Source organism: Anabrus simplex, chromosome 5, assembly GCF_040414725.1.
Source record: "Anabrus simplex isolate iqAnaSimp1 chromosome 5, ASM4041472v1, whole genome shotgun sequence".
NCBI classification, from domain to species: Eukaryota; Metazoa; Arthropoda; class Insecta; order Orthoptera; family Tettigoniidae; genus Anabrus; species Anabrus simplex.
In genome coordinates, this window is record NC_090269.1 from 329,105,001 (window position 1) to 329,132,501 (window position 27,501).

Here is a 27,501-nt window from a genome sequence, read left to right on the forward strand (position 1 = left end):
AGCTAATCACACTAACCACTACACCACAGAGGCGGACAATGGAATCTATGACAGCATATTATTCTGTTTTGTACCTTCACATTAACAGTACAGTGTCCCCAGATATATTACTTAGTATGTAATACTTCAAACCTTACGCTTACCATTTTCTGCAATGGTGTTTGAAGAGCTCTTGTTAGACGTCTCTGTGCTTGAATCCCTTCTCTTAATCATCGCTGAAATTAGCGGTTGTTTATAAGCTGGATAATCAGGGAAAGGGCTGGGTACAGATCCTGTTTTTAATTTTCGCGTTTTGCTGGTCACTTTGAAATCGTCATTTACGAAATGTAGACTGCAAACCACGGAATAATCAGAAGGAATCCATTTACTTCTCTTGCTGTTTCCTTCCCTGGATATAATACTTAACCACTTTCGACGCAATTGTGTACTTGAAGGTATATCATGGAATGAAATATCACGGCATTCTGGTTTCCCTTTCTTTGATTTGCAGAAAGGCACGCAGCAGTACACCATTTTCACTGAAAACAAGTACAGTCTATCCTATTTCCCCCTATTTCATTCCGACAGGTCTGGAGCCGGTTGGTGCTGCCACCTGCTGTGGGTATTTGTAAACGGAGTGTTTCATTTAGTGCCATGTTAAAATGTTGTAATGAGCAGGCAGTATAAGCAGCCATCAGATGCAGATTGAGCAGGCAGTGGGTCAGAGTAATGAACATGTTTAGTAGTGTTGAGGGGTAAAATTGTCATGTTTGTAGCGAGAAATAAATTCAGTAGATTGTTCGCGTCACTAGTCTGCTTCAAAAGGTCAGTGTTAAAGTCTCCCATGATTATAATGTCATCGTATGCTGAGATAAGATTTGCTAATGCCTCTTCAACATCGTCAGCCTGTCTTATTTTAGGCAGCTTGTATGCAGTCCCTATTATCTTTTTATGGCAGTCTAATTCTACAAACATAAATTCCGATCGCAGTGTAAGTCATGGGTCAGAAGTAGAAATTATCTTACATTTTAGGTCATTTCTGTAATAAAGTAGAAGTCCATCGCCTATTTTGTCAATGCGGTCATGGCATAATATTGAGTATCTGTCAAGATTACCTGTCGATGACGGCATGTCGGTACACATCCAGCTTTCACTGATTCCAATAATATGTACATTGTTCACTTCAAAAATAGCCTGAACCTCTTCCATATGAGCTAACATAGCATTAAAAATTTAGCTGCATGTTAAGATTCTTGCATTCATCCAAACATTTCCTGGGAACTGTTAAGAGTTTTAACTCTCACAAGAGACATGATTAGTGAGAATCTAGAAGGCAGTGGCAGAACCATACAGTTTGTGAGCACGCTTCAGTGTGCTTTTGAGTGAGTACACCCGTAAACAAAGGCGCATGAAGTCAACATTTATCTGAAATTTTTGTCTTGAATTTTCTGTTGCTCTATAGCCCAATATGTTGGACCCTAGGACCATGTTATCTACATATATGTAGATCACTGCATCCTTTGCTCTTTCTCTGATTGCTGTTGTTACATCCGCGGTGGCAATATTGAATAGTATGGGGCTGAGGGGATCGCCTTGCAGCACTCCATTGGTTTGGGTGATTTTGTTTTGTGGGTCGCATCGTCTGTGGTGATCCTGGTTGTATGCCAGAATATTACTTATTAGAACTGTAAGGGGATTTTGGTTTCCAGTCCTAGTCTGGAGTTTTGACATTTGTTTTTTCCTGTCTATTATGTCGAAGGCTTTTGTATAGTCTATGAAGACTGCATAAAATTTTCCTTTGTGAAGTCGTCGTGCTTCTATGTCATTGAGTAGGTTTTGAATTGCATGCAAGGTTCCTCTTTCTCTTCTAAATCCAAATTGCTCCTCTGGCATTTTGGGGTCTACTTCAACTATCCTGTTGGTTAGGATTCTTGTTAACAGCTTGATCTTGCTTTCCAGAGCGATTCCTCTGTATGAGTTTGGGTCGTTGGTTTCACCTTTCCTTTTATAGAGGGTTATAATTGTTCATTTTCTCCATTCATCAGGAATATTTCCTCATTCTAGGCATTTATGCCTTCTCAGCACTGGCTGAATGGGCAGGAAATAAGTCTGAAAGTAAACTGGACAAAAACTCAACAGATGGTTTTTCGGAAAGGCGGACGAAATGCAGCAAACGACAACGTAGAATGCGAAGACGGCAAAGTGGAAATAGTAAATTCATTCAAATACCTGGGAATAACCTTACAGACTACCGGGACGTTCAGACTACACATAAAAGACAAAGCAGTTGCAGCCATGAAAGCCATGTACGATATCAACAATCTACAGCAGCTATCCTTGAAAACAGCTACGCGCCTATTCGACACAAAGATCGTACCAGTACTCACCTACTGGCCACCATAGGAGGAGTTAAAGCAAAATTCTTAAAAGACCATAATGGGCATCTCAAAATACACGCGTTCCCACCTAACATACGAACTACCACGGGAACCCTTTCTTATTGAAGAACTGAGCATAAAACTACCATTGCCATCCACAAAGAATGTAGAAGCACACCTAGCGGAAAGGCGGAAGAAGAGAAGAAATTCCGTTAGAGTTCTACAGCACAGATGCCATGACATGTGATAATAAAATATGTAAAAATGTCTTATCATGACTCAAATGAAAAAATGTGAGTGCTCATGTGATCAGTTCTGTGACATGCATCACATCACAAGATGTAAAAACGACAGATCTCTATGCGATTATAGCAAAGACTAAAACGGTCAGTAATCTTTGTAATGCACATTCATGTGCTTTTCTAATAATATATAGCCCAGTATGGAAGGGGAAGAAAAAAAAGATAAAGCAGAGAAGAGGATGTGTGGTTCAGATTTCTCTTATTTTGGAAATTATTTCTAAGTATATAGCAAGTGTTCTCCCTAGGACCTTTTTAATAGGTGCACTGTCCTGCTGTTTTTACAGATTTGAGTCAGATGAAAATGTAAATACTACAAAGGTGTTTATTTAAATGACGAATCCTCATTATCAGCCCAATTGCATCAATTAAATGCAGAGTTCAAATATTCAGCTTGGCTATCACGAGAGCAATGTCTGGATTAGCATGCGAGCACTAGATTCTGCATGGCACTCTACAGCAACTGAGCAGTAAGACCTGGTGTTACACAATGATGAACAAGCAGCAGAAATTGAGAAGTTCAAAATACCGTACTCTTTATGTCTTGTTCGTGATAACATTAAAATAGTTCAATTTTGCTGTTAATGTTACCTGTCTGATATTATTGTTAATGCTCTGAGGGGGAATACATTGAAATTTGATCATATTAATTTTTTACCTAGTACTTCCTGCCCAGCGGCTCATTCCTGCTAGCGGCTGGCGAAAATTTCTGGAGAAAACACTGAATTACGCGTTACAGTAAGTAAGCAAACTAATGAGCCGTGCTAAAAGCTAAGTGATGCTTGGCAGAAAATTTTTAGTGAATTCAGTCTATATACTGGTGTTAGTCAACGTACGATCAAGCAATTGAAACAGCTGTATGAAAATCATCATTTACGTTTGTAACTCTTTCTGGAAAAGGTCTATCATATTCCAAATATTCAAGATACAGAAGTTCTGCATCTAATGCACCTGCCATATTTTGAACTAACAGAGAATTTAACTGCTTGAACATGGGCAGTTTAATTAACTGAGGGTTTAACAGATTGTCAGTCTTAAGTGATGTTGATTAAATGCTAATTTTGTTAAGTTCACTGTTAAATTCTTTTAACAGACAGTTAAATGTTAACTGAGGTTGAATAAACCGGGCGTAAAAGTTGCATTCGACTTTTACCAAGCAAGTGACCGTGTGGCATCACGTAGCATTGGGAAGATAGTGGGTTCGAACTCCATTTTCACACCAGGCAAATCACTACGGTCTCTTCCTTCCCGCTCCTAGCCCTTTCCTATCCCAAGATGTATGTGTTGTGGAATGTAAAGCAAATTGAAAAAAAAAGTGAACTTTTGGGAGGAAGTCATTTTACTTGCTGCCTGTTGCAGCACCTGTGGGTGCGTTGGCGTAAGGTTGCACATGACAGCTGCGCACAATGTTGGTCACACTGCAGTGGCGTACGAAGCGATATTGCCGCCGCAACAACAGCTAATTGCATGATGTGAGTTTTTGAAAACATGGGAGAAATTCTTTTAATGTCATCGCGATGATATACAATACAAATAAAATCGGCCGACAAAAATCAAACTTTAAACATATCGATTAAGTTTACAATAAAACATTTCATCACACAAAATAAGAGATACATATACTACGAAGTTCTTATCGCGACGTTAAAAAATACGGAAGAAATCGGCCGACAAGAATCTCACTTCAAATACACCAATAAATGTTAGAATAATATACATCGGTGCTAACACAAAAGGTTTCAAAAAATTTATAAAATTTACGAAAATTCAGAAACCTTATTTTCATACCTGTTTTGTACAGGTAGAGGCTAGATAGTCACAAGATAACTTATCACTACCATCGCCTTCGTTGTTATTGTCATCGTCGTCTAGGCAGATCATCAACTCCTGACAGTCGCTGTTGATGCCATGTATTGCCATTGCAGACTTAATTAATGTTGCGACATGGTTAACTTTCTTCTTCCACAAAGCTGCATCCATTTGAGCAGTACTCTCCTGGAGCAGTCCTTCCACTTCAGTAATTGTGAAGGACTTGCTATTAGTGCGTACGTAATGTTTTACTTCACCCCATACCGTACTGGTACCAACTCAATGAGGTTGAAGTGACAGTGGTACGGCAGCAACCTAATAACTTTGTGCCTTTGTTTCTTCGCTACCTCGTCGGCTAATTTAGTCATACACATATGCAATGGGATATTCCTCTCCTGCAGCCATTCCACTAACAGTCTTTTATGGGCGCTGGAAGTAGGAGTCTTGTCCATTATTACAGAGTGGTAAGGTGCATTGTCCATAACAATGACAGAAGGGACATTGAGCTGTAATAATCGTACAAGTGTCTTCGCATTGCATCAGCCTGGAAGGAATTAATTCCTGTTTCAGGAGATAGCTTAATTCGTTTCTTTTCCCGGAGTGCTGTGAAACAAGTCCCTGCTATCAGCCTCGTTTCCGCTACTGCTATGTTCCCCAGTTCATTTTTCCTTCTGTTCTTGGAGGCGAACACCTGTTTGAATAGCAGTATGCTTTGAAAGCCCTAATGTTTTGACATATGCGTTCCACAACTTGATCTGCAGGAACAGATTGTTTCACGTACTTTCGGTTCCTTGCCTTGTCAGACAACCAAGTGGGTAACTCCGTGGGTAGTACGACATCCTGAAATAATCCTGGATCTGCACACTGGCCCAAAGTGAAAACGCGGACCCTTCGGTTTATCGGAGACTCTTTCTCTCCGTTGTTGGCCGGTGTCCAGGTTCAGTCGTCGTTTACTTGGATGGCTCGAGAACAGACACTAAATTGGGCTGTGCGTTTGTGTCGACACTGATAGGTTTCTTTTTGCTCTCCCGGAAACCTGTAGTGTACACAACAGGGAAGCTCTGTGGTGTGCACTGTCCGATGAGTGCTGACACTTTCTTGTGTGTACCGATTCCTTGAGCTCGCTGCAGTTTGATACCTGTTTCCCTTGGCACCTTCTGGTGGCCGGGTGTTTGGATGCCGGCACCAGAATCACGTTTCTGTGGCTCCCAAGCCACATGGGTGTATAGGGAAATGAGTTAGCAGATAGGGCTGCCAAGGAGGCAGTAACACTGCCCCCACTGCCGTACAAAGTTCCAGCAAGTGATATTCGCTCTCAGCTGAGACCTCTGGTTATGTCGCATTGGGAGATGGAGTGGCAGGCCACTCCTCTTCCAAATAAGCTGAGAGCAATAAAAGGTACAACGAAGGTATGGAGGACTTCCCTTCGGGCTTCTCGGAGGGAAGCAGTGGTATTATGTTGCCTTTGGATTGGCCACAGTATACTTCCCATATATTGAAAGGAGAACCCCCTCCGGTGTGCACTTGCGGCGATCATCTTACCGTGGTACACATCCTTACGAAGTGCGTGGACATGGCCGGTCTGCGCCGTAGTCTAAAACTCCCGTGTATCATCTCTCTCATCCTGCGCGATGAAGAGCCGTCCGTAGACCTCGTTATCTGTTTTGAGGGATAGTGGTCTTTTTTTATCTTGTATGATTTCCTTTGTCCTAGTGTATTTGTGTTAACTGCGCTTTTATCCCATTAACTTTATTTTAGTTCGTGTTGGGTATTTTAATGCGTTACTTTAACTTTTAACTTGAATTATATATATCTGTATTCCAGGCAATGCCTTATTCCTTTGTCACCTGTATTTTCTATTATTTTATTAGAAATAAGGCATTGCGAATTAGATCCACTGATTGTTTTAATGTCATAACCATTTTTCATCACCATTTTTTTAAATTCCAGTCAGTGGATACATTTTAAAATTTTAATTATCATGTCGTCCATCTTGTTTCACGAGGGGCCGATGACCTATGTTGGCCCCTTTAAACAAGCATCATCATCATCATCATGCAAACGAGCATACTTAGCAGTTATGTACGGAAGAAAATGTAATGAAATATTGACGCGCAGTGTGGCACAGCAAGTTTGGAACCTTTTGACATCTATAAAGTGATCATGGAACTACAATAAAAAGACCAGATAACACGTCCCACACAGATAAGTTTTCGAAGGCTGTAGACGAGTTAAGTCATCACTACCCGATTCAGTAACAACTATCAGTAGACGAATTAACTTGTCACACCCAGTTAAGAGGTTAATGACATTGGGGTTAATGTGGTACTGTATTATTCAATTAATAATGTAATGTTTTTTAATTTCAGGTAACTGAGGTAGCCAAGAAGAGGCCTTTTCAGTGAAGAAGGGTAAGTTGCTTCTGTTCTTCTGTGTTGCGTGCTGGGAATGGCAGTTAACCCTTTAGGAATTGATAGGCATGTCCAGTGTACCGATGAATATAAAAGTTACTTCTAGGCCCCATTCACAATGGAAACGTAACCGTAAACTTAACGACGTAACGTAACGGTAATGTCAACGTAAAATTTGTGGTATTCATAATGGAGGAACGTAACATTAACATAAAGGGTACATAGCAGCCAATCAAAACACTGCCATGTTATTTAGCATGGAAGTCAGGTTTTAGGCTATCTCACAGTTTTATATTTTAATATCTCGATGGAATCAAACAACGTTGGTAGCGGAATTCATATTGCTTCAAATATCTCTAGCTTTGCTCCTGGGAGCTCTGTACTTTCAAAGACTAACTAAACAACTGTGCAGAAAATGTGTTCATCCCTTGAATCAAAGAGGTTATCTCAGGGCGATTTCGGTAATCTACTGTAAGAAATGACCCTATAAGTTCGTATTGTACATGCGGATGAATCCTGAACTGTTTGACACTATCTTACAATTTGATTCTGTGGCGTATTTGTCAATGTGGGGTGCTAATAAATATTATGTTCATACAAATGGCTAAAAGGACGAAAATCTTAGCATAGATAATGATAGGATGGTCGACCCACAACATCAAAGATCGTCAAACGGTAATCATTAGGACACTATAATGCTAGAAGCAAGCAAATGTTATTTCACTGGTGGTGACTTGTCGGACCACGGAAAGGCATGCGCTTGATGCCTCGTTGGGTCAAACCTAGTATATCAGACTTATTATTCATCAATCAGCAGAGCCAGTGGACGCCACGGTGGCCTAACCGAGAGGGCTGTCCGTGGTAAGTACAATGTTTAAAAAAAAAAAAAAAAGAGAGAAGGGAAAGGTAAAGAGTGAGAGAGAACATACAACAAACCAAATGTAAGAAAAGTGAATTGATTTAAAACAAATTGTATTTAAACTTCAAATGACTAGAATAGGCAGTGTATAACAAAGAATGGGAATTACAAACATTTAGCAAGGGCTCAGCCCGTTTGACAACCAAAATACAATCAATATGAATAATAATTAAGAATTCTTGGGAATAACGATTATGATTTTCAAGAAAAGCCCAAGACCAGAGTTCGACAGAAAAAACCAGAATTAGCACCTATTTAAATTTACTACTACTTTAAAAAAAAAAACACATTGGTTAAGAATCAAAGGGGGGGTACATTAGTATATTTGAAAATAATGATTTAAGGTCACCCTTACAATCTTCATTTGAAACCCAAAAGAGGGCAAGAGAGTTTAAGCACGTCGGGAGGCAAAATTTTTACAACTCAATACCGGAAGAGAAAAAAGGGAAAGAAAAAGAAACAGAGTGAGAAGGGAAGAAAAGAGGAAAAGGAGGGGGGGAAATCCTTCCAGGCTGCTTAAACGCTATCACGTTGGCAATGTAAGTGACCACTCGGGCCTGTAGAAAAAGTCCAGGATGTGGCAACACTTCTATCACTTGTCCAAGCACAGTTTATTTTGGTGTATGAGATAGATAAAGGTATCAGTCTGAAGGACTCGGTTAGAATGGAGACCATGAAGCCATAATTTAACATTCAAAGTTCAAATCTTGATATAAACCACGAAAGATATAACAAGTTGTAACATTTTGCTCACCCAGTCTGTTGATAAACAATGCAGCTATTCACAAATTAAAAGTAGGTAAAACGTTGCAACGGGCCAGCCGCTAGCGAACAGTTCCGCTCTCTCCACTCGTGTTGTTTTCCAACTCAATGTCTGACCGGGGAAACTAAGGAATAGCTTGCTTATATACGTGGTGAAGAGATTCGAGAAGTTACTCGATGAAAAATACGTAGGTGTGACGTCACAACGAGGGAGCAGCAACAGTGCCGGAGAATAGGCCAGTCAGTGAACAGCTGGGCGAGCAAGCAGATGGACGGTAGAATGAGACAGAAGGTAAGATGTAGTAGAGCGGTCGTAACAATTCCCTTTTCCTAATAGAAAGAAGTGTACAGTCTCCTTTACTGACATCTATGCGCCTATCACACTCCGATGAAATGTTTGGATGTCGTTTTTATAAACTAGTAGTCTGTCATAATGTTAAAAATATACAGGGACACTGTTATATCTATGACAGGGATTCTCTCTCCTTTGGTCGCCAGTGCTGCGAGCTTGTCTCCCGCCATTTGTCAGATTTCATTGCTACAGTATATTTATTTCCAAGTATTCTTTTTTGGTACAGCGTTTTTGTAATTCATTTTCCTTTTATCATGCATACGCACAAAGATTATTTTGAAAGAGAATTACAAGTGTTTCGTCAAAAGAAGTCGTATCGCGCACAAAATACATTGTTTGTTATTTGTTAATAATGAAGCCATGTTTTCCAGTGTTGACTTAGTTAAATGTAACAAAGGCTTTTCAGTCTGTGTTTGACAGACTGAAAAGCCTTTGTTACATTTACATTTTACATTCAAAATACAATGTTTATGCAGGTTGCCAACTCAGCGGATTTTCCTCTAAATTTGACAGATTTTAAATTGGAACAGCGGAAACATTCATTTAGTTTTTTGACTGATTTTCAAACCTTTATTAATGATTTTCAGTGGTAACAAAATCACCTTTCATCACCAGTAGAAATAATAATCTAGAACTTACTATGGTATCATAGTCTTGTTAATACTGTTGTGTTGAAGTTATGCTGCATATTTCCACTCGTTTTCTAGACCAGCTCTGGCCGACAGCCTCAGTCAGAATTTGTTGCAATCATTATTGTACTCTTGATGAGCCCGGTACTGTCATGCTTGATATTGTATTTCTTTTGACATTAGGTTCTTTTTTGGTACGGTACGTCAATATGTCGAAAGAAAAGGTTGAAAAGTACAGTCAGAGATTTCACAAAGACTGGTTAAATAATTACACTTTATAAGACTAGTTGGTTGAGCTTCCCAGTGATCCCAACCACGGACGATGCATCTATTGGCAGTGTTGTAAAAATGCAAAATTCTTTGACATTATTTCTTTACGCAATTATCATAAACAATGGAAACAGTAATGAAAGTGAAAATAACTTTTGAAATACGGTAGATTTGAAAATTTCCGTATGTGCTTTGCTACTGTGAACTGTCAGCATGTATTTTGAAGAGGAATGTGGCTTCATATGAAACCAAAGGACCTCACCCTAGCACGTCTGCTTCAGAGGATACAGTGCTGAGAGGAGATGACCTGTTCTGATACTGGCGAGTGTTGAGATAATCTCTGTTAAAACAGCTGGTATATGCTATTTTGCTTCAGTTCGAAATTTAGCGGAATTTAGCAGATATTCATCTAAAATTTAGCGGAGAAAAGATTTGTGGGTTGGCAACGATGTCTTTACGTCTGTTCTGATTGGCTTTTTCTTAAACCTAATGTAAAATTAACTGAAAGAGCTTTGAGTTTGCAATCCCTTAATTTTATGGACTCAGTTAAGTTTATGTCGGCGCATTGTGAATGGTTCCATTAGATAACATGGCCATTACCTTCTACGTTAATGTTAATTTTAAGGTTACGTTACGTTTGCATTGTGAATGGGGCTTTGTCACTAGATAGACCAGTTGTTTTGAAATGGTTGATTAGTGTTAATAGAATTTTCTAAGTTATCATTGCGCGTAAGACTTGAGTTGTTTTTCCAAAAGCTCTTCGTTTAACACCCTACAGGAATGTAAAATATTTGCTCAGGGTGGTTTGATCCAAACTATTTATTCTTCCACTCTGCCAATCATCTTGCTAATATGTGATAATGGGTAGTTTGTGATCTTAATATATATGCTCCATCTTTGGTTAGGTGGTCAGTTTCTCCACGGAGACAAAGATTGTTATGTAAGTTTGTGGTTCGGTGTCCAGTGAATGACAGTATGTTGTGTAGTGTGTGGTGGGGATGAGGCAGGGAAAGGGTAAGATCTGGTGTCAGCACATATCCTGCTCCTGTCAGATAACACCTACAGATCTGATCGAGGCTTAATGTGCCTATCTAATGTATGAATTGCCATCCACAGTGTTACGCAATCATTCCATGCAAGCACTGTGGAGAACTTTGGAACTGAACTCGGGCTTTTGTTGAATTGAAATGGCGTATGGCTTTTAGTGCCGGGAGTGTCTGAGGACAAGTTCGGCTTGCCAGATGCAGGTTTTCTGAATTGACGCCGTGGGCGACCTGCTCATCGTGGTAAGGATGAAATAAGACGACACATACACCCAGTCTAATGATGGAATTCACTGTTTATATGTATAAATATGCATTGCACATCAGAAGCCCGTCAGGCTCCATGGCTAAATGGTTAGCGTGCTGGCTTTTGTCACTTGTCTCGGGCTCGATTACAGGCAAAGTCAGAAATTTTAACTGTAATTGGTTAATTTTGCTGGCACGGGGGCTGGGTGTATGTGTTGTCTTCATAATTTCATCCTCATCACGATGCGCCGGTCGCCTACGGCCGTCTAATCAAATGACCTGCATCTGGCAAGCCAGACTTTTCTTGGACACTCCTGGCACTAAAAGCCATACGCCATTTCATTATCATTAGACCCGTATTGGTCATTGTCCATTGATGCTCATACAAAGGGTAAGTTGTGAACATGTATGTAAGAAGGTGCAGGTCTATAATACACTCCTCGTGAAGGCACCAAAACTGCTGTATTAAAATTATCAGTGTTGAGCTTAAATAGTGAGTTTCAACTATATAATCCACTGAAAACACTTGTAAATATGCTGTGTGCTGTACATGTGATTGAAGTACTTGGATGTCGTATTTGACCGAGGGATGTCCTGTTGTTTAAGAAATTTCAGCTCGCAGTCTGTTCAGGGACTTCCAAATTGGCCAGTTCTCTGTGTGGACAGGAGGTAGAGATTCTTTCGGTTCCATCCATTAAGACAAATTACTAGTTCCCTTCTTCCTCATGGAAACTTGTGCTTTTGCAACTGTTCCTTGTAACGGTTGAGTAGTTGTTAGGAAGCTTTCTAGATTTTAGAGTGGGTGTGTGGCATAGTAGATATTCTTTCATTGTTGGTAGCCATTTCTCTTCTGATATAAGATGGAGCAATCCCAGCTGGATAGTTCACTTTATTGATGGGAGTTGGCCTGAAACAACCTGAAATAATCCTGCAACTCTTGTTAAGGCAACCTCAACCTGTTTTGCATGGGCTGATTTACACCATACAGGACAGGCATGTGCTCCTGCTGAATAGCATAAGGTCAGTGCTGTTAACATTTGGGGATAGGTGTCCCAGTTAGTTCTTGCCATTTTACAGAGGAGGTAGTTCCTTGAAGAGATCTTCTATTTTGGCAGGTTTCGGTGATGAGTTGTCAAAGGCACTTGTGGTTTTCTGGCTCCTGGGTGTAAACGGTTTATTTCAAATGTCCCCACAGGAAGAAATCTGGTGTTGAATCTGGTCACCAGGTGGGACAGGAGACAGGTCCTCTTTCTACCGAATTTCCTGGATAGTTATGGATGGTTAATGTCCAATGTGGTGGATCTCTAACCTATTGAAATTACATTATTCATTTTTCTCCAGGTGGCACACATCCTCTGGCTGAAGTAGAACTTCATGGCGTAGGAAGTTCAGGTAACATGCACCTGGTGTTAAAAGAAAACAGTCCAATAAAGTGATTACCCAATATTCCACACCATACATTTACATTATGTTCAACTTAGAAGATTGGCTGCTGCACCCAGAGGGGATTATCAGCACTCCAGTAGTGCATGTTGTGGTTGATGCAATACCATTATTGTGGAATCCTGATTCGCTGGAAAATAGGATTTTTGACTGTAATGCTGAATCATTTTCCTGGTTACTGACAAATTCATTTGAGCTTCAAAATACTGCTTGTGGTGTTCTTGGTTGAGCTGTAGATGGTTGGGGAGATATTTTCACTAATGTGCACTTGAATTAAAGATAGATACCATTTTTAGTTGAATGTAATTGTATGGAATGACACACGACTATTACGTCTTTAAACCTTATACTGGCCATGTGAGTAACATTTGAGCACAGGATGGGTAAGACACAAGATCTCGGTGTGTTTGATTGTGGCCGTAATATTGATAACCGTATGTATGGCCTCCATCTCAGTCGTGCAGGCAATGGGATACCAATGGGTGACTGTTGTGTAAAGTGAGTACTTGGATTCGGGAAAAAACTCTGCTGCCGGGGTCAGCTCCATGGTGTATTGATGTACAGTGTGACCACAAATTCCTGGATTTTATTTGGTGTACAATGTGTTACTGACAGGTCGCCAGCTGGTAGCTCAGATGGTAGCAGGTAAACGGACCACAGAGCAGATCACTCGTGAATTCAGTGCTGTACAACAAAGTGTGAGCAGATGTACCATCCAGAACCACTTCCCCATAATGTGGTACAGATAATGTGGTCCTAGTAGGGTACCTCTGGTCGTCGCATGTCACAAATCCCAAAGGCTGATATCGGCAAAGGAACACTGCTGTTGGACTCTTGAAACTTGGGGAAAAGGTTGCCTGGACAGATGAGTTGAATTACCAGTTGGTACATTGCCAATGGCAGAGATTAAATGTGTTGGCATGTACAGTGGAACCTCGATTATCCGTTCCCGGAAAATACGTTTTCCCGGAATATGCGTTCAAATTACGTGGTCCCGCGAGCATCGTAATTAAATCACATTGTAAAAGTCCCGTATTATCCGTTCCTCAAAGAAACGATTTCCCGGATCAACCGTCCAGAAATTCCAGTCCCATCAACGCTAAATCCTCGATCAATCATTCTTTAATAAATTGTATCTCACGAAAGGACGGCTGTGGCATATTTATGGATCTTGGCGTTAACGCCCCGTCACTGCGATAATTAAAGCAAGTACTGTACTGGAAAAGCGATCGGCGGTGAACTTGCATAAGGGATGATCTTAGCGTCGCATTCGGGTGGTATTGTTTAGAGAATCTCGGAAAATCATAAAGCAGAGAGTGGTCACAACAATTGCAAGGAGACACGACGGATTTCGACACCTCTGCTTGAAGACGGAACGAGTTTCGTCAAATGTTCGCACTTATAAAACGTCCATATTATGTCCAGGGTTAGATGTTTATATTTTTACATTTTTTCGATCGTACTGTCGAAGAGGTTTTCGGCACTTTGCTCAGGGCACTGCAGAGTAACTGGGCTTTCAGGCAGGAATCGAAACTGCTCCTTAATACAAATTCAGTATTTTTTATATTATCGTACATGATTATGTTAGCGAGACCAAAATAGATGTTGCACCTTGCATTAAAAAAAAAAAAAGAAAGCTATGGGAGGTCTTGGGATTGCCTATTACTGTTTAGGTATAATGAAAGACTGGGAATTTTACGTTTTCGTGTTAAAATACCAAAAACCGCAGTCGTTTTATTTGTGCACGTTACGTTTTAAATGGTTGGTATCAACTCGTACTGACATCAAATACAGTAGAGATAATACACGACACTGAGCGAGATATCGAGGGACAGCTATTGAAGCTCACTCTAGCGGATAGACCTGAACGGTACTGATTCTGTCATAAGAGCACGTGTATTTTTGTGTGAAGTTTTTGGTGTTATTTATGCGTTTTCAGTGAGTTGACATAATTAAATAGTAGCGTGTGTCATTCCTTGATATCTCCTCTCAACATGAGGGGAAAGATATGTGCTGTGTTTGGCTGCAGTAATTACGAAGTAGAGAAAAATGCGCGCTCGTTCTTCAGGTTCCCTCGTGACAAGAACATGTAATATTGTGTTTGCATATATATATTCTTCCAGTGACAGAGATTTTTATAGTAGGGCCTACTTCATAATCTTCTGACCAGCTCGACCCATGTTTTAACGGGCTTAAAATATAATACGCATATTTTATTGTATAGTGCAGCAGTTAACCTTAAATACCGATGTGGTGTTGTAGGTGTGATCTGTGGGTTTTGAAATGTCACAGAAGCGATTTGGATAAAGTGTACAAGAAAGAAGAGACGTTACGCTTGTATAAGAATTATAAGATCTGTTCAGATCATTTCCAGGCCAGCGACTTTAAAAATCCTCGACTATACAGCCAAGGGTATGTTACATTTTTACTCTAATTGTACGTAAATATTCCTCAAAGCATCACTATCGACAACATTTTCAAACTTTTCTTTCTTTTATCCCTCTTCTCAGATTAAAGCTGGGATTTTATAGATTTTCTTTCTGTTAGTAGGCCTCATGTTAAGAGGAAAATTGTCCAGCTATTAAATGTTAATTCAATGCATCATATGTATAAGGAATGTGCCGATATTTTTATTGACAAATGTCTTAATGTGATGATACATTGTTTTTAAATGAGGATAAAAGACAAATCCAACCGTAAGATTTCAGGCAGGTATGCTAAAGCTAGAAAAGTAATACATAAATGAATGATAAAGCCATTTCACAGCAGTCCATTTCACACCTTGTTTATATGTCTAATTTCAGTCTTTGAATAATAACCTTTTAAATAATTCTTCATTCATTTATCCAGAATTGCTTTAGCAACTTCGAAGTTAATATCTCAATACCACTTTCTTTCTAGACGTAATTTATTTATCCATTTCCGTATATACATTTCCATTGATGTTTGAATTTTGCGTGATTTGTTCAGGTCAAGTCACTAGGAGCGCCACCGTCGAATTGTCTCCCATTTTAGCACGGCGAAATCCGTAAGTGTTGTGTATTGTCTCTACTGTATTTGCTGACATGTGCAGCGAGCGCGCTTACCAGATGACCTCAAGGTCACGAATAACCGTAATTTCTGAAGTTTTGATATTTCTTTTATCTTTCCTAGTTGATTGGATTTGTGACGCGCAGAATTGAATATAATGCATTCAAGAACTTTTAAGAATCGATACTTACATTCGAAACCGTGTTTTCGAGTTCAACATAACCTTTAAAAGTCGATGTAGGCCTAATTTGCGCGGTACGAGATTTCCAGAAACTGACTACGAACAGTATACCGGAGACCAAATTACAATGAAAGATAAAGAAATTAAAGGATTTCGCCATCATTTTGGGTGCTTTTGTATCTAATGTGCTTTATTTTATTAGATGAGAGAATTAAAAACTACTTGTGGTCGATTGTCGTTTGGCTTGGCGTTATTAGATTTTTCGAAGAGTTTGGCTAGCCTAATCAAAAGTTGCTGAACTGAAAGAAGTTTTCACGGGAAACTGACGAAGATTCCCCTGTAAAATTGAATATAAAGTATCGAGATTTTGAACTCGCGTACCGGTAATTAATGCGGTTTCGCGGTCTAACATGCCCGCCTCTCATCCAGAGGGCCCGGGTTCGATTGCGACCAGGTCAAGCAATTTTACCTGGATATAAGTCTGGTTCCAGCTCCACTCAGCCTACGCCATTACCTTTAATTGTGGAGCTATCTAATGGTGAGATGGCGACCCCGATCTACAGAGCCGGGAATATCGGCTGAGAGGATTCGTCGCATTGACCAAGCGCACCTCGTAATCTGCAGGCCTTCGGGCTGAGCAGCGGTCGCTTGGCAGGCAAAGTTCCACTGGGGCTGTAGTTAGGTTTGGTTTAGTTTAGGAGTTTTTGTAAGAATATAATTATACATATTTCATTTTGGTGATGTTTAGCCAAATTGTTGATGGTTTTCATTCATTCCCGGATTTTCCGTTTTCCCGTGTTGTACGTTTTATTTTCATGGTCCCTCGAAAAACGGAGAATCGAGGTTTCACTGTATATCTCTTTACAGCAGGGTAGTATTCAGTCCAGTGGTGGTCCTATTCTTGCATGGCTACAAGTGTGGTGAAACGGCACTTCTGGTACATCTACAAACATCCCTCACTGGTGAATGATACATGAATCTGCTATCTTATCATGCCCACCCATTTATTCGCCTCCAGCATCCTGCAGAAAACCTGTATCTACAGCAAGACAATACTCGAATCCATCGTGGCTGATTGGCTATTTCACAGACACAAGGATGCTTGTCCCTCCCACTCCTCCAACCAGGTCACCCTACCTTGATCCTATTGAGCATGTCTGGGATATTGGTGAGAGGGATGTCGCATGCTGGATCCTTCTCCGACCAATCTGTGCGCGTTATGGGAGGATGTTGAGCAGTTGTGGATCAGTATGGCTTTTCTGCGCTTCCGGAGACTTAGGATCCATGTCACGCCACATTGCTGTCATCAGGATGGAAGGGGGTTCTACATGTTATTAGCCTGGTATTTCAAATTCAGTTGCTCATTAGTGTATGTGACTGCAGTATTTGTAGTACGGAAGCTTGGCTGCTGTGGAGTTCCTTGTGTACGGGTTATTGCAAACTGTGTCCTGATCAGCCTCCTCAATCTCGCCAAATATTATGGTCTTGTGGACAGGTGGTATCGTCTGATGTTGTCTGTCTGGACACCTTCCTAATACAGATGTGCCTAGAAAGAATCCTCAATTGCTTGCCCTTAGATAAGGAGCATGTCAGCGTATTCGTCTGTGGAATTCATGGCGATTTACTGAAGAGACTTCATTTAGGCTATAATAGTAAAGTGCGCACTGTGCATGAAAACAGTAACATCGCTTTACTGCTGGCGTATGTCATGCATTGGCCCGAATTTAAGCGTTGAAGCTTGATATTGAGGAAAAAATGTTTGATGTACGATTCATACTATCATTTCTGCATTCTATTCATTGGCAGGCTAGCGTTTGACCACATGTGCTACACCACAACTGTGAGTAAGACTTGCATTAAGAATATCTTGCAGTACATTACTCCTCCAGTTCGCTGTATCCTACACACACCTCGTCAGTATAATTTAGTTTTAAGAGTTATTTTCACATTTTGTTAGTAGTCAATGGCTTAGAGTTGTTTAATAGTATTCAGAATCATTGGCAGGATGTGCTTACAATCCATGAGTACCGTGTGTGCGATGATCAAGAAATATCGGCCTCACGGTGTTTTCACAATTGTTGGGCTCCAGAACAAAATATTGACATGAGGAGCTGATTCATTTGGTGTATCTATTAAATTATCTAATTCTAATCCTTTCTTTACAATACTCTACATTTTAACATTACAGTAGAACCTCGCTAATTCAAAATCGCTTAATTCAATATCTCGTCTAATTCAAAGTAGTTCTCGTTCCTGGAAACATGAGATACGGTTTTGCATGTTATTTAAATTGCTTAGGGCCGATGACCTTTGATGTTTGGCCCCTTAAAACAGACAAGCAAGCAAGCATTACATTGTTTAATTCGAAATACGGTTAATTCGTCATTCGAAGTACAATGTCGGCCCCATAGCCGAAATTCAGACTTTTAATTTGAAACTGCCCCTACATTTTAAAACAATGGTATGTTACAGAGTAATTGAAATTCATAATTTATCCGCGTCATGATAGAACGCGTCTTACGCGTCTTCCAGAACGTGCAATGTGCAGGGGTAGCTTTCTGCACTTTCACACACTTCGGTGTGTCTACAGTGAACTTCATAATTGCTAAGTTTGAGTGAAATCGGAATTCCTTTGTACTCAACATTTTTAAGGAACACCATGATATCACGCAGCAGGCAGTGTGTGGAGAAACAGAATCCTCGAACACTGGCGATGCCGACAGGTGACGAAAATTCGTAGGCACCGAACAATATTATTATTTCCGATGAAACTGCATTGCTTTCTTTTAATGCAGAGTCCAAACGGTCTTATGGTTTTAAAGGAGAAAGTGCCAGCCGGGATATCATACGAGGGTGGTGAGGTCGTTGTACTGTGTTGCAATGCACACGGAAGCGAGAGAATTCCTCCCCTTGTCATGGTAAAGTTTGATAAGTCACAATGTTTTAAGGGCTTCGGGCACTCTCCGAGCAAGTAGTACAAGGCATTCAAAAATGCAAACAGTAGAGTAATCCAAAAAATAATGCATTTGCACAGGGGAGCCAGCATAATTTATCCTATTGGAATAACAACTTACTGTTATTATTCCAATCAAATATCATGTTAAAAATTAAATTGAAAAGGAGGTTCAACCTATTCAATACTTAAAAGAAGGAAATGCAGTAATCACATTCCTATTTAAATGGGACCGGTTTCGACCTTAGTCCAGGTCATCATCAGCCGTAAAAAGATGTACAATGTTTATGAATATGAATATTGGAGGTCAGTTTCACACTTTAATAGGCACAAAGACACGACACCACATTCTATATGCACAAAGTCACAACACTATCAACTAATATACGAAGATCAAAAATAACTAGAAGTCGCAGACGAATAGATTTGTAGTAGAAAGCCGCTAGCTCCTGGTGATCAGCGCGGCACATTCAAGGTCATGCGCTGCGGTCGAACGCCAAAGTGGAGTGGAGAATGTTTTGAAGGTCTAGAATTTGTCAGGGTTGCGGGAAGTTCAGTACGTATATAAAAATATACGACGCAAATCAGAATAATTGAGTGAGTACTTGTACTCCTGCTAAGTTCTTGGAAAACAGTTGACTTGAAAAAACAATTGTAGAGAGAAGGAAAAATGTAGTAAAAAGCGCAATATCGGAAAACAAATGAAAACTTATATGCACAGTGCGCTATTTTTAAATGAAAAATTTTTAGGTTATGATTGAAGTAGTCGAAGTTGGTGCAAGTCAAGAGTTAAAATTTGAAAGAGGAGAACCGAAATGAAGGCCGTGGGTTTTTTTTTTTTATATAGAGAAGGAAGAATAAATTAAACGAGGAAGAGTGATAGTGAAATAAGAGAAAGAATGAAAGAAATTGAAGTTAGATGGTAATGAGGAAGGATAAGATCGTGTGATTTTTTTCTTTTGTTGCGTGATGTTATGTTTGTCAGTGATTTATTCACGTGCATTATTTGAACATTGTAAATTCACCTCGTTCGGTACATTTCGGAAATAGTTTTTTCCATGGCATTTGAAAGGTTTAAACTGTGAATCAAGGTTAACTGCATGCAGTAACAGGCCTTAGAATATTTTGTAAGGCGGCAAGAGTTGGCACTTCTGAATTACGAATTAGCGGTTAATTCGAAATCACGTAATTCGAAGTCCGATTTTTCAGTCCCAGTGACTTCGAATTAACAAGGTTTTACTGTAATGATAATCTGTCATCCTTAATTGATTTCCAGCTCCCCAGCTCCCTGTACTCTCATCACTGCTCTCGAGTCCACTCCGTTTCCCTGAATGAACCTTCTTATAGCCCTTTTAAACAAATATAACATTCGAACCACTGCAGTTCATGTGAAAGCCATCTTGAGCTCAGATCCTTATCTCATACCCACCCATTAAGATATACAAATCTTAGTTTCCCAGATACCTATTCCAGTTGCATTTAAATTCCTGATCACCTTCCAGTTAATATCTCTTCAATACATTATCCCACAGATAACTTAGGTCCACTCCCATAAACCTCTCCTGCACAGCCATAACCAGATCTTACAAATCTCAACTACACTTAAGAAAATGGATTGCAACACCATGAAGGTATTGGTTGTTTGTGTTGATTTTCAAGATATGGAACAATGCCATGTAGGTATGTAAACGATCAAAGTTTCAGACCCATTGGATTGTTGCTACAGGTCTCCCCACATGATTGGTCGCGTTGGAATCAACTCCAGTATACGGGCTCTGGTGTAGCGCAGTTGACTTGCAGTCTGTGCAGTGGAGTGTTCCCCGTCAAACATGCCTCGACAACAGAGAAGAGCACGCTGTCAACAACTGTCACCGTTTGAGAGGGCTCGGATTATTGGGCTGTGTGAGGCTGGATTATCGCTAAGGACTGTCGCTGCACGTGTTGGCCGACAGGCATCTACGGTACGTGTACGGCAGCAGTGGTCAAATGAAGGTACCCACACTCGTAGACCTGGCACAGGCCCAGCGCGACAGACAACTGTGAGAGGGGATCGCCGCATCATTCGGATGGCCCGGGTGGAACCCCGTGCAACAGCAGCGCAAATTCGAGCAGCTGTGGCACCCCACGTTATGCAACAAACAGTTTGTAATCGCCTGCGTGCAGCTGGCTTACGAGTCCATGTCCCTGCAGAAGGTGTTCCATTGACCCCACAACAGCGACGTGTATGGCTGGCCTGGTGGTGTCGAGAATGATCTACGTGGGTCGACGAATGGCATAGGGTCGTCTTTAGTGATGAATCGCGCTTCTGTCTTGCCTGCAGTGATTGCCGGAATCGTGTGCGCCGACGTACTGGGGAGAGGGGCCGCCCAGATCTTATTGTCGAGAGGCACACAGGGCCAACACCAAGCATTATGGTCTGGGGAGATATTGGCTTTAAAGTGAAATCACAATTAGTTCTTGTTGAGGGCACTATGACTGCTCGACAGTACATTGATGGGTTACTCAATCCAGTGGTTGTCCCTATGATGGCGAACATTGCTAATGGGATGTTTCAGCAGGACAATGCCCGGGTTCACACTGCATGCGTCTCCAGAGAAGTCCTCCCCGACATCACAACCTTAGAATGGCCCGCCATATCCCCGGTCCTCAGTCCTATTGAGCATGCATGTGTGGGACATGATGTGTCGACAACTGGCCAACCGTCCTCAGCCACCCACAACTCTGGAACAACCGACCCATGCATTGCAGCAAGCATGGGCCACAATTCCTGAGGAAGTGATCTAGGGCCTTATTGACTCCATGCCTCGACGAATTCATCAATGTATTGCAGCTTGTGGTGAGCACATTGTGTATTGATTGTTGTCCAAACCTGCGGTCAGAGGGACCTGAAAGTGTAATCATCGAATCACAACCGAACACTCGTCCTGCATGTTCAATTGCAGCACTGTAGCATCACTCCTTCTGTGTGTTGCAATTTCCATTTTCTTCAGTGTATTTTTGCATCTATTCCTGCTTGCCTTTAGTTATTGATACCAGCATGAAAAATAATCAGCTCCTCCTTCCTTTTACTTTCCTGTACTTCTACATTTACCTGATTCCTGGATAACATACTACCCCGGTACCTTTTCCTCCATACACTTACCGTGTGCCTTACTATGAGTCCACCATGTCCTGAGCCTTGGCCTGGCCCACCTTTCTGGTACCCCACCACCTTCTTGGTCTCCCACATCTCACCTGATGGCTGCAGATGAAAATTTTGAAATGACCAGTTGCATGCCTACATTGTTCTTTTGTTGATTTTGATAACTTGTCATTAATATTTCAGATGTCTGATCAAGCTGCTGGAGGAAGGGCACGTGGACGTGCTCGGGGACGTGCTAGGGGTTCACAGCCTCTTGCAGGTGCGCAAGAACGACCTCCGGGAGGTTCAGGTGCTCAGCCTGGACGGCCTCAACAGCAGCCACAGGCTCGCTCAGCACCACCACCCCAGCGTGCTCCTCCGGGATTTCAACAACCACAGGCTCAGCCTGCAACCAGGCCCCAACCACCAGCCCAGGGACAGGTAAAGCTTTCAGTGCTGTCTACGTTAAGTTTTAATTTTACTGTTTCTATGCTTTTTTTTTGTATGAGTTTAATTTTTTGTATACCACCACAAATGGTGGGATGGTCAGCTCAGTCACCCAGTGCTGTTTAAAAAAATAAATGGAAAATAATGGTCCACTTGCAAGTTCTGAACTTTTTCTCCTAGTAAATTTGTACCTTTAATTGGAAAACTGTAGGATGGGGTTTTTGACTGCAAACAGAAGTGGAGTTTTGAAACAGAAATGAAATTATTTTAAGTTTTCAGGAAGCATTGTTAGCCTTCCTGGTGCCCATGATTAACACTTCAAGTCTGTGCAGTCTGACACTATGGTTAGCTGGTTTAAGTCCAATTGGTAGAGAACGTTTTCACCATCAGGATGTTTCCTGGCAGGTTAAGAGAGTGGGTGGTATACAATTTCTGATCACAATTGCATTACAGAAGCCTGGATTCAATTACAGACCTCTCTGTACTGTTCATATGGAGTGAAGGCATATGCTCTGGATTGAGATTCTTCTGTTCGGTGGAGGCGTTAAGCCTTGGGAGACCCCTTGGTGCTATTTAACTGCAGTAGGCTACATGCCAGTACTGGGGTTTATCCTCTCTTCCTACTACCCTGTATCACATGAATTTCATCTCATTAACTCCTCTGATGAGGTTGATGTCAAGTAGGGCACCCGGTAATAAGTCGCTATGAAGTTTAAACTCTCTTCCTACCCAACCCCGTAGAGAAACGGGGTAAGGGTTAGACCCAATTCAAGATACACTACTGACCTTAAAAAGTTGCAACAAGGACGACTCGACTGATGGATCCCTCATTGAGGGAATGTGTAGAGGAAGCATGTATAATAAGTCAGCTGCTGAGAGGTAGTGGTATTGTGTTTTTTGCGTGCCATCTGTGTGCACATGTGGAGTTGCCAAGACTTGTGGAAGGACTGTACAATTATCAAACAGGTTTCAGCCTCTGGCTATAGGAGAATTGTGGCCTGTTGAGATTGTGGATTATCCTACCATGAAATATGTTCTGGTATTGGAAGAAATATGGGAACGGTGAAACGGATATGGGATCGGGTTAAGGGGTAACTGGCCGAGCAATGTCCTTGAAGCCAGTGGCTCTTTCGCACCAAAGAGTGGGGGCAGGCGCCTGGTGATTATGCACTGAACAGCCAGGTGAAATACCTTCACTCAAGATCTCAAGGCATAGAGGATGGTTGCCTAGTTCTACTTCCTCTTATAAAACAATAATCACCACCACCACCACCATCTCAAGGCATACTTTGTTGCTCGGTTACAGTGAAACATCAGGCCTGAACATGCTTGGCAGAATTCTGCATTATGTACAGACATTCTATATCAAATCAAAACTGTGGTTTAGTTTAACCTCACCATCTCTTGCTTTTTTATGAAATTTTGCAAAGTGACCATGTTTTCAAAGATATTGAGAGGACATTTTATTAACATATTTCCACCTGTTTTGAAAATATAGCCAGTTTATCGAATTATAACAGTCTGTATCATTAAAGGTTAAAAATTTCATAATGGTCCGTATTGAACTGGGATTACAGTAAAAATAGGTATATTATGGTTCCACCTTTTTCAATACAAATAGTTTTGATGTGAATTGCATCACAAGGTGTTCACAAATAGATGGTACTAGTTTTGACAACAAGTCTGTCATTTTTAGCCAGTGATACAAAAGGTACAAGTTTCAAATTCCTAAAATCAATATAAAAACACACAACAAAAAATGTACAATAGCTAATGTTAACTTAAAATAAGTATTATAAAAGTTTGGCACAAAAACTTGAATAATGAGTGAGGTGCATTAAACCGTGAAGTCCTTTCTTGATCTCTATGTATAGTCTTATGCACATGTATTTGGTACATTCGCTTGAGGAATCTAAGCCTATAAATGCTTTTTTTTAAATTTTTGCTATTTCTGACGTGCCAACTCTCTCGATGTATTTAAGCGGGAGACTCCCGATTTTTGGTCCTTCCTCCCTCTCTCCTGATCTCCTGATTTTGAGAGCGGTATTATTTATTGTTTTAAAATACCATGTTTTTCCTCATTCTTTAAGTAGCTAGAGAGAATTGATTTTCAGTGGACACTGGTAGGGCAAATCAAATCAGCTCGTGGTGATCTGAAATATGACAGAATCTCTAACGTAGTGCTTTATATTTTATCATTTCCACATAGCAGTGCAGACTGTTAGACAATTTTAACATGTTTCCTCGGATATAAACACAGTTCAAATCAATATATCCTGGAAAAGAATCATTAAAAAAAAGAAAAACACCTTAAAACTATTTGGCAAGGCTTTGAGCAAATAATGTAGCTCTGAATTTTCGAAGAGGTCTAAGGCAGTTACGATGAGTCAAGTGTTCATATATTGCAGTATAAATAAATAAATAAATCAGGGGAATGATGTAATAGAGCAGTATAATGATGTGTTAAATATTCTTTAATTGATGTAAATTGAGTCCTCAATAATGGGTCGTAACATATCGCGATATGCCGTAGTCTCCTGATTTGTGACTTTTGAAAGTTGGCACGTCTGCTATTTGCTTTACGTCGCACCGACACAGACAGGTCTTATGGTGACGATGGGATAGGGAAGACCTAGGAATTGGAAGGAAGTGGCATTTGCCTGGTGTGAAAATGGGAAACCACGTTAGACCATCTTCAGGACTACCGATAGTGGGACTCGAACCCACTATCTCCAGATTACTGGATACTGGCTGCTCTTAAGCGACTGCAGCCTATATCTGTATTAAGGCTTATGTCTTGTAATGAGAGAAAGATTAAAATAAAATAAATAATCTATGTGATGAAATTCTGTTTTCTGACAATATTGGTGTTTGACGGTGTCATAAAGTCTTCAGTCAGGTGGTTCTCGAGGTGTTCTTGTGAAAGTCATAATTTTTATAGAGCCATAGTTGGATTCCCAATTCGGTGTGGGACCACAATAACCTAATAAGAAAAATGAAAGCTAGATTAGGCATAAGAAAGATTAAAGGTAAGTGGGGGGAAAAAGAAAATATTGAACTCGCCTTGCACAGCGTGTTGAGGTACTCAACGGGCAGAGAGGAGCAGAAAGCGGTAGTGGCGGAATGAGGGGGGAGGGGAGCAGCTAAGGGAAGGGGGGAAGCAGGGGACTAGTTTCACAGCGGGGCAGAGGCGCGAAGCAGTAGGGGGGGGGGGTGGTGGTGTCAGACGTGGATGGGTACTAGGCACGGCTTGGAAGATCGAGCTCAGATTTAAAGACCTAGCACTTTTAAAAATTATGAGGAAATCGAAAAGAGTTTTGGGCTTCTCCGAAATTATGTTTACATTAAAATTAGGGTTAAAGTACTGCTCAAGTTGTATGAAGCGATTTTAGATTACGTTAAGAAGAGGACCTTTATTTACTATTTCGAGGATTTCTATGTCCTGTTCTACAGTATATTGGTAAAATTGTGAATCGAATCAAATATATATTGACCCACCGCCGAGAATCAATTATATTTTAAAGCGTTAGCATATTCAAAGTACCCGATAGCAAAGCTGCGCCTCGATCTGACTCACGTATGAAGAGCTCCGAGCTCCAAATTGATGTAACGAGAAAACTGGAAAAGATGTTTACTCCCAAAAACAAAAATCAAAATCAAAGCACCCACCCCCCAACAACCTTAACAACAATCTAATTTTAGAATAAAACATATCATTGAACTCAAAAAGAAAATTAACAAAAATGATCTAATCATAAAAGCAGATAAAGGGAATACAGTAAAACTTCGTTAATTCAAATTCATTGGGACGCAAAAATCGGACTTCGAATTACGTGATTTCGAATTAACTGCCAACACGTACTTCGGAAATGCCAACCCTTGCGGCGTCACAACACATTCTGACACGTTACTGCACGCAATTAACCTTGATTCATAGTTTAAAGCTCTCGAATGTAATGGAAAAAAACTTATTTCCATAATGTATCCAACAAGGTGCATTTACACTGTTCATATAATGCACTTGGATAACTCGCCGGCAAACATAACCTCACGCAGTGGAATCAAAAGAAAGAAAACATGATTCGAGGACGAGGAGAAATCTACACTGGCTCCCCTGTCCAAGTGCTTTAGTCATTGGATTACTGTATTGTATGCATTTTAGGTGCCTTTTGCTTGCACGGAATGTACCCAATGCCCTTAAAACATCGTGGCTTATCGAACTTTCTTGTGATGAGGGGAGAAATTCTCTCACTTCCGTCCACATTACAACAACAGTACAGTGACTATTCTGTACTTGTATGATTTCCCGCCATGAAACTTCTAAAAGACCCATAAATGCATGCAATCACCTTGTGATTCTCAGTTTTAGGGCGTAAAAGATTAGTTAGTGGCACTTAAAGCAAATGATATTATTGATTCTCGGTTTAAACTTTTCAAATGCTATGGAAAAGGCTATTTCAGAACTTTATCCAACAGGGTTCATTTACATTATTCAAATAATGCTCTTGTATAAAACAATGACAAACATAACCTCACGCAACGAAAGGAAGAAAAACACTATTCAAAGACGAGGAAAAATTACGTAGGCTCCCCTGTGCAAGTGCTTATCTTTTGGATTGCTGTACTGTCTGCATTTTTTAGATGCCTTGTACTGGCATGGAAAGTGCCCGACGACGCCCTTTAAACGTGGCTTTTTGAACTTTCCTATGATGGGAAGGAAGTCTCTCGCTTCATTGTGCAGTGTGCTCTGCATAGCAACACAGTACATTTGCCGGCTGGCAATTCTCTCCTTTAAAAGCAGAAGTCCGTTTGGCCCTTAGCATTTAAAAAGTAAAACAAACAATGCAGTTTCATTGGCATTTACATTGTTTGGTGCATATGAATTGATTATAGGCTATAAGCCACGCTTTTTAGCCAACTACTGTCGGCATCGCCAGTGTTAGCGGATTCTACCTCTCCACACACTGCCTGCTACGTGATATTGTGGCCTTCCTAAAAACACTGAATAAAAAATTACGATTCCGCTCTAACATAGCACATATGAAGCACACTCTAGACACGCTGAAGTAGGTGAAAGTGCGCAAAGTTACCTCTTCACGTTCCGGAATACGCGTTCTTACATGACGCGGTGAAATTTTGAATTTAAATTTCTCTGTAAAATAGTACATTTTTCAAAATGTAAAGGCAGTTTCGACTTAAAGGTCTAAATTTCGGTAACGGGACCAATAT

The 27,501-nt window shown here is 40.6% G+C and overlaps 1 protein-coding gene across 2 annotated transcripts in view; it reads left to right on the forward strand.

The window, feature by feature from the left end:
• aub (aubergine) overlaps window positions 1-27,501 on the forward strand; it is a 322,859-nt gene that overhangs the window by 6,573 nt on the left and 288,785 nt on the right. For both annotated transcript variants that reach the window (XM_067147583.2, XM_067147584.2), the window contains exons 2-3: window positions 6,835-6,876; window positions 22,030-22,266. In XM_067147583.2, the coding sequence (XP_067003684.1) occupies window positions 22,030-22,266 (237 nt within the window). In that variant the 5' untranslated portion in view covers window positions 6,835-6,876. The remainder of the gene's footprint in view (window positions 1-6,834; window positions 6,877-22,029; window positions 22,267-27,501) is intronic.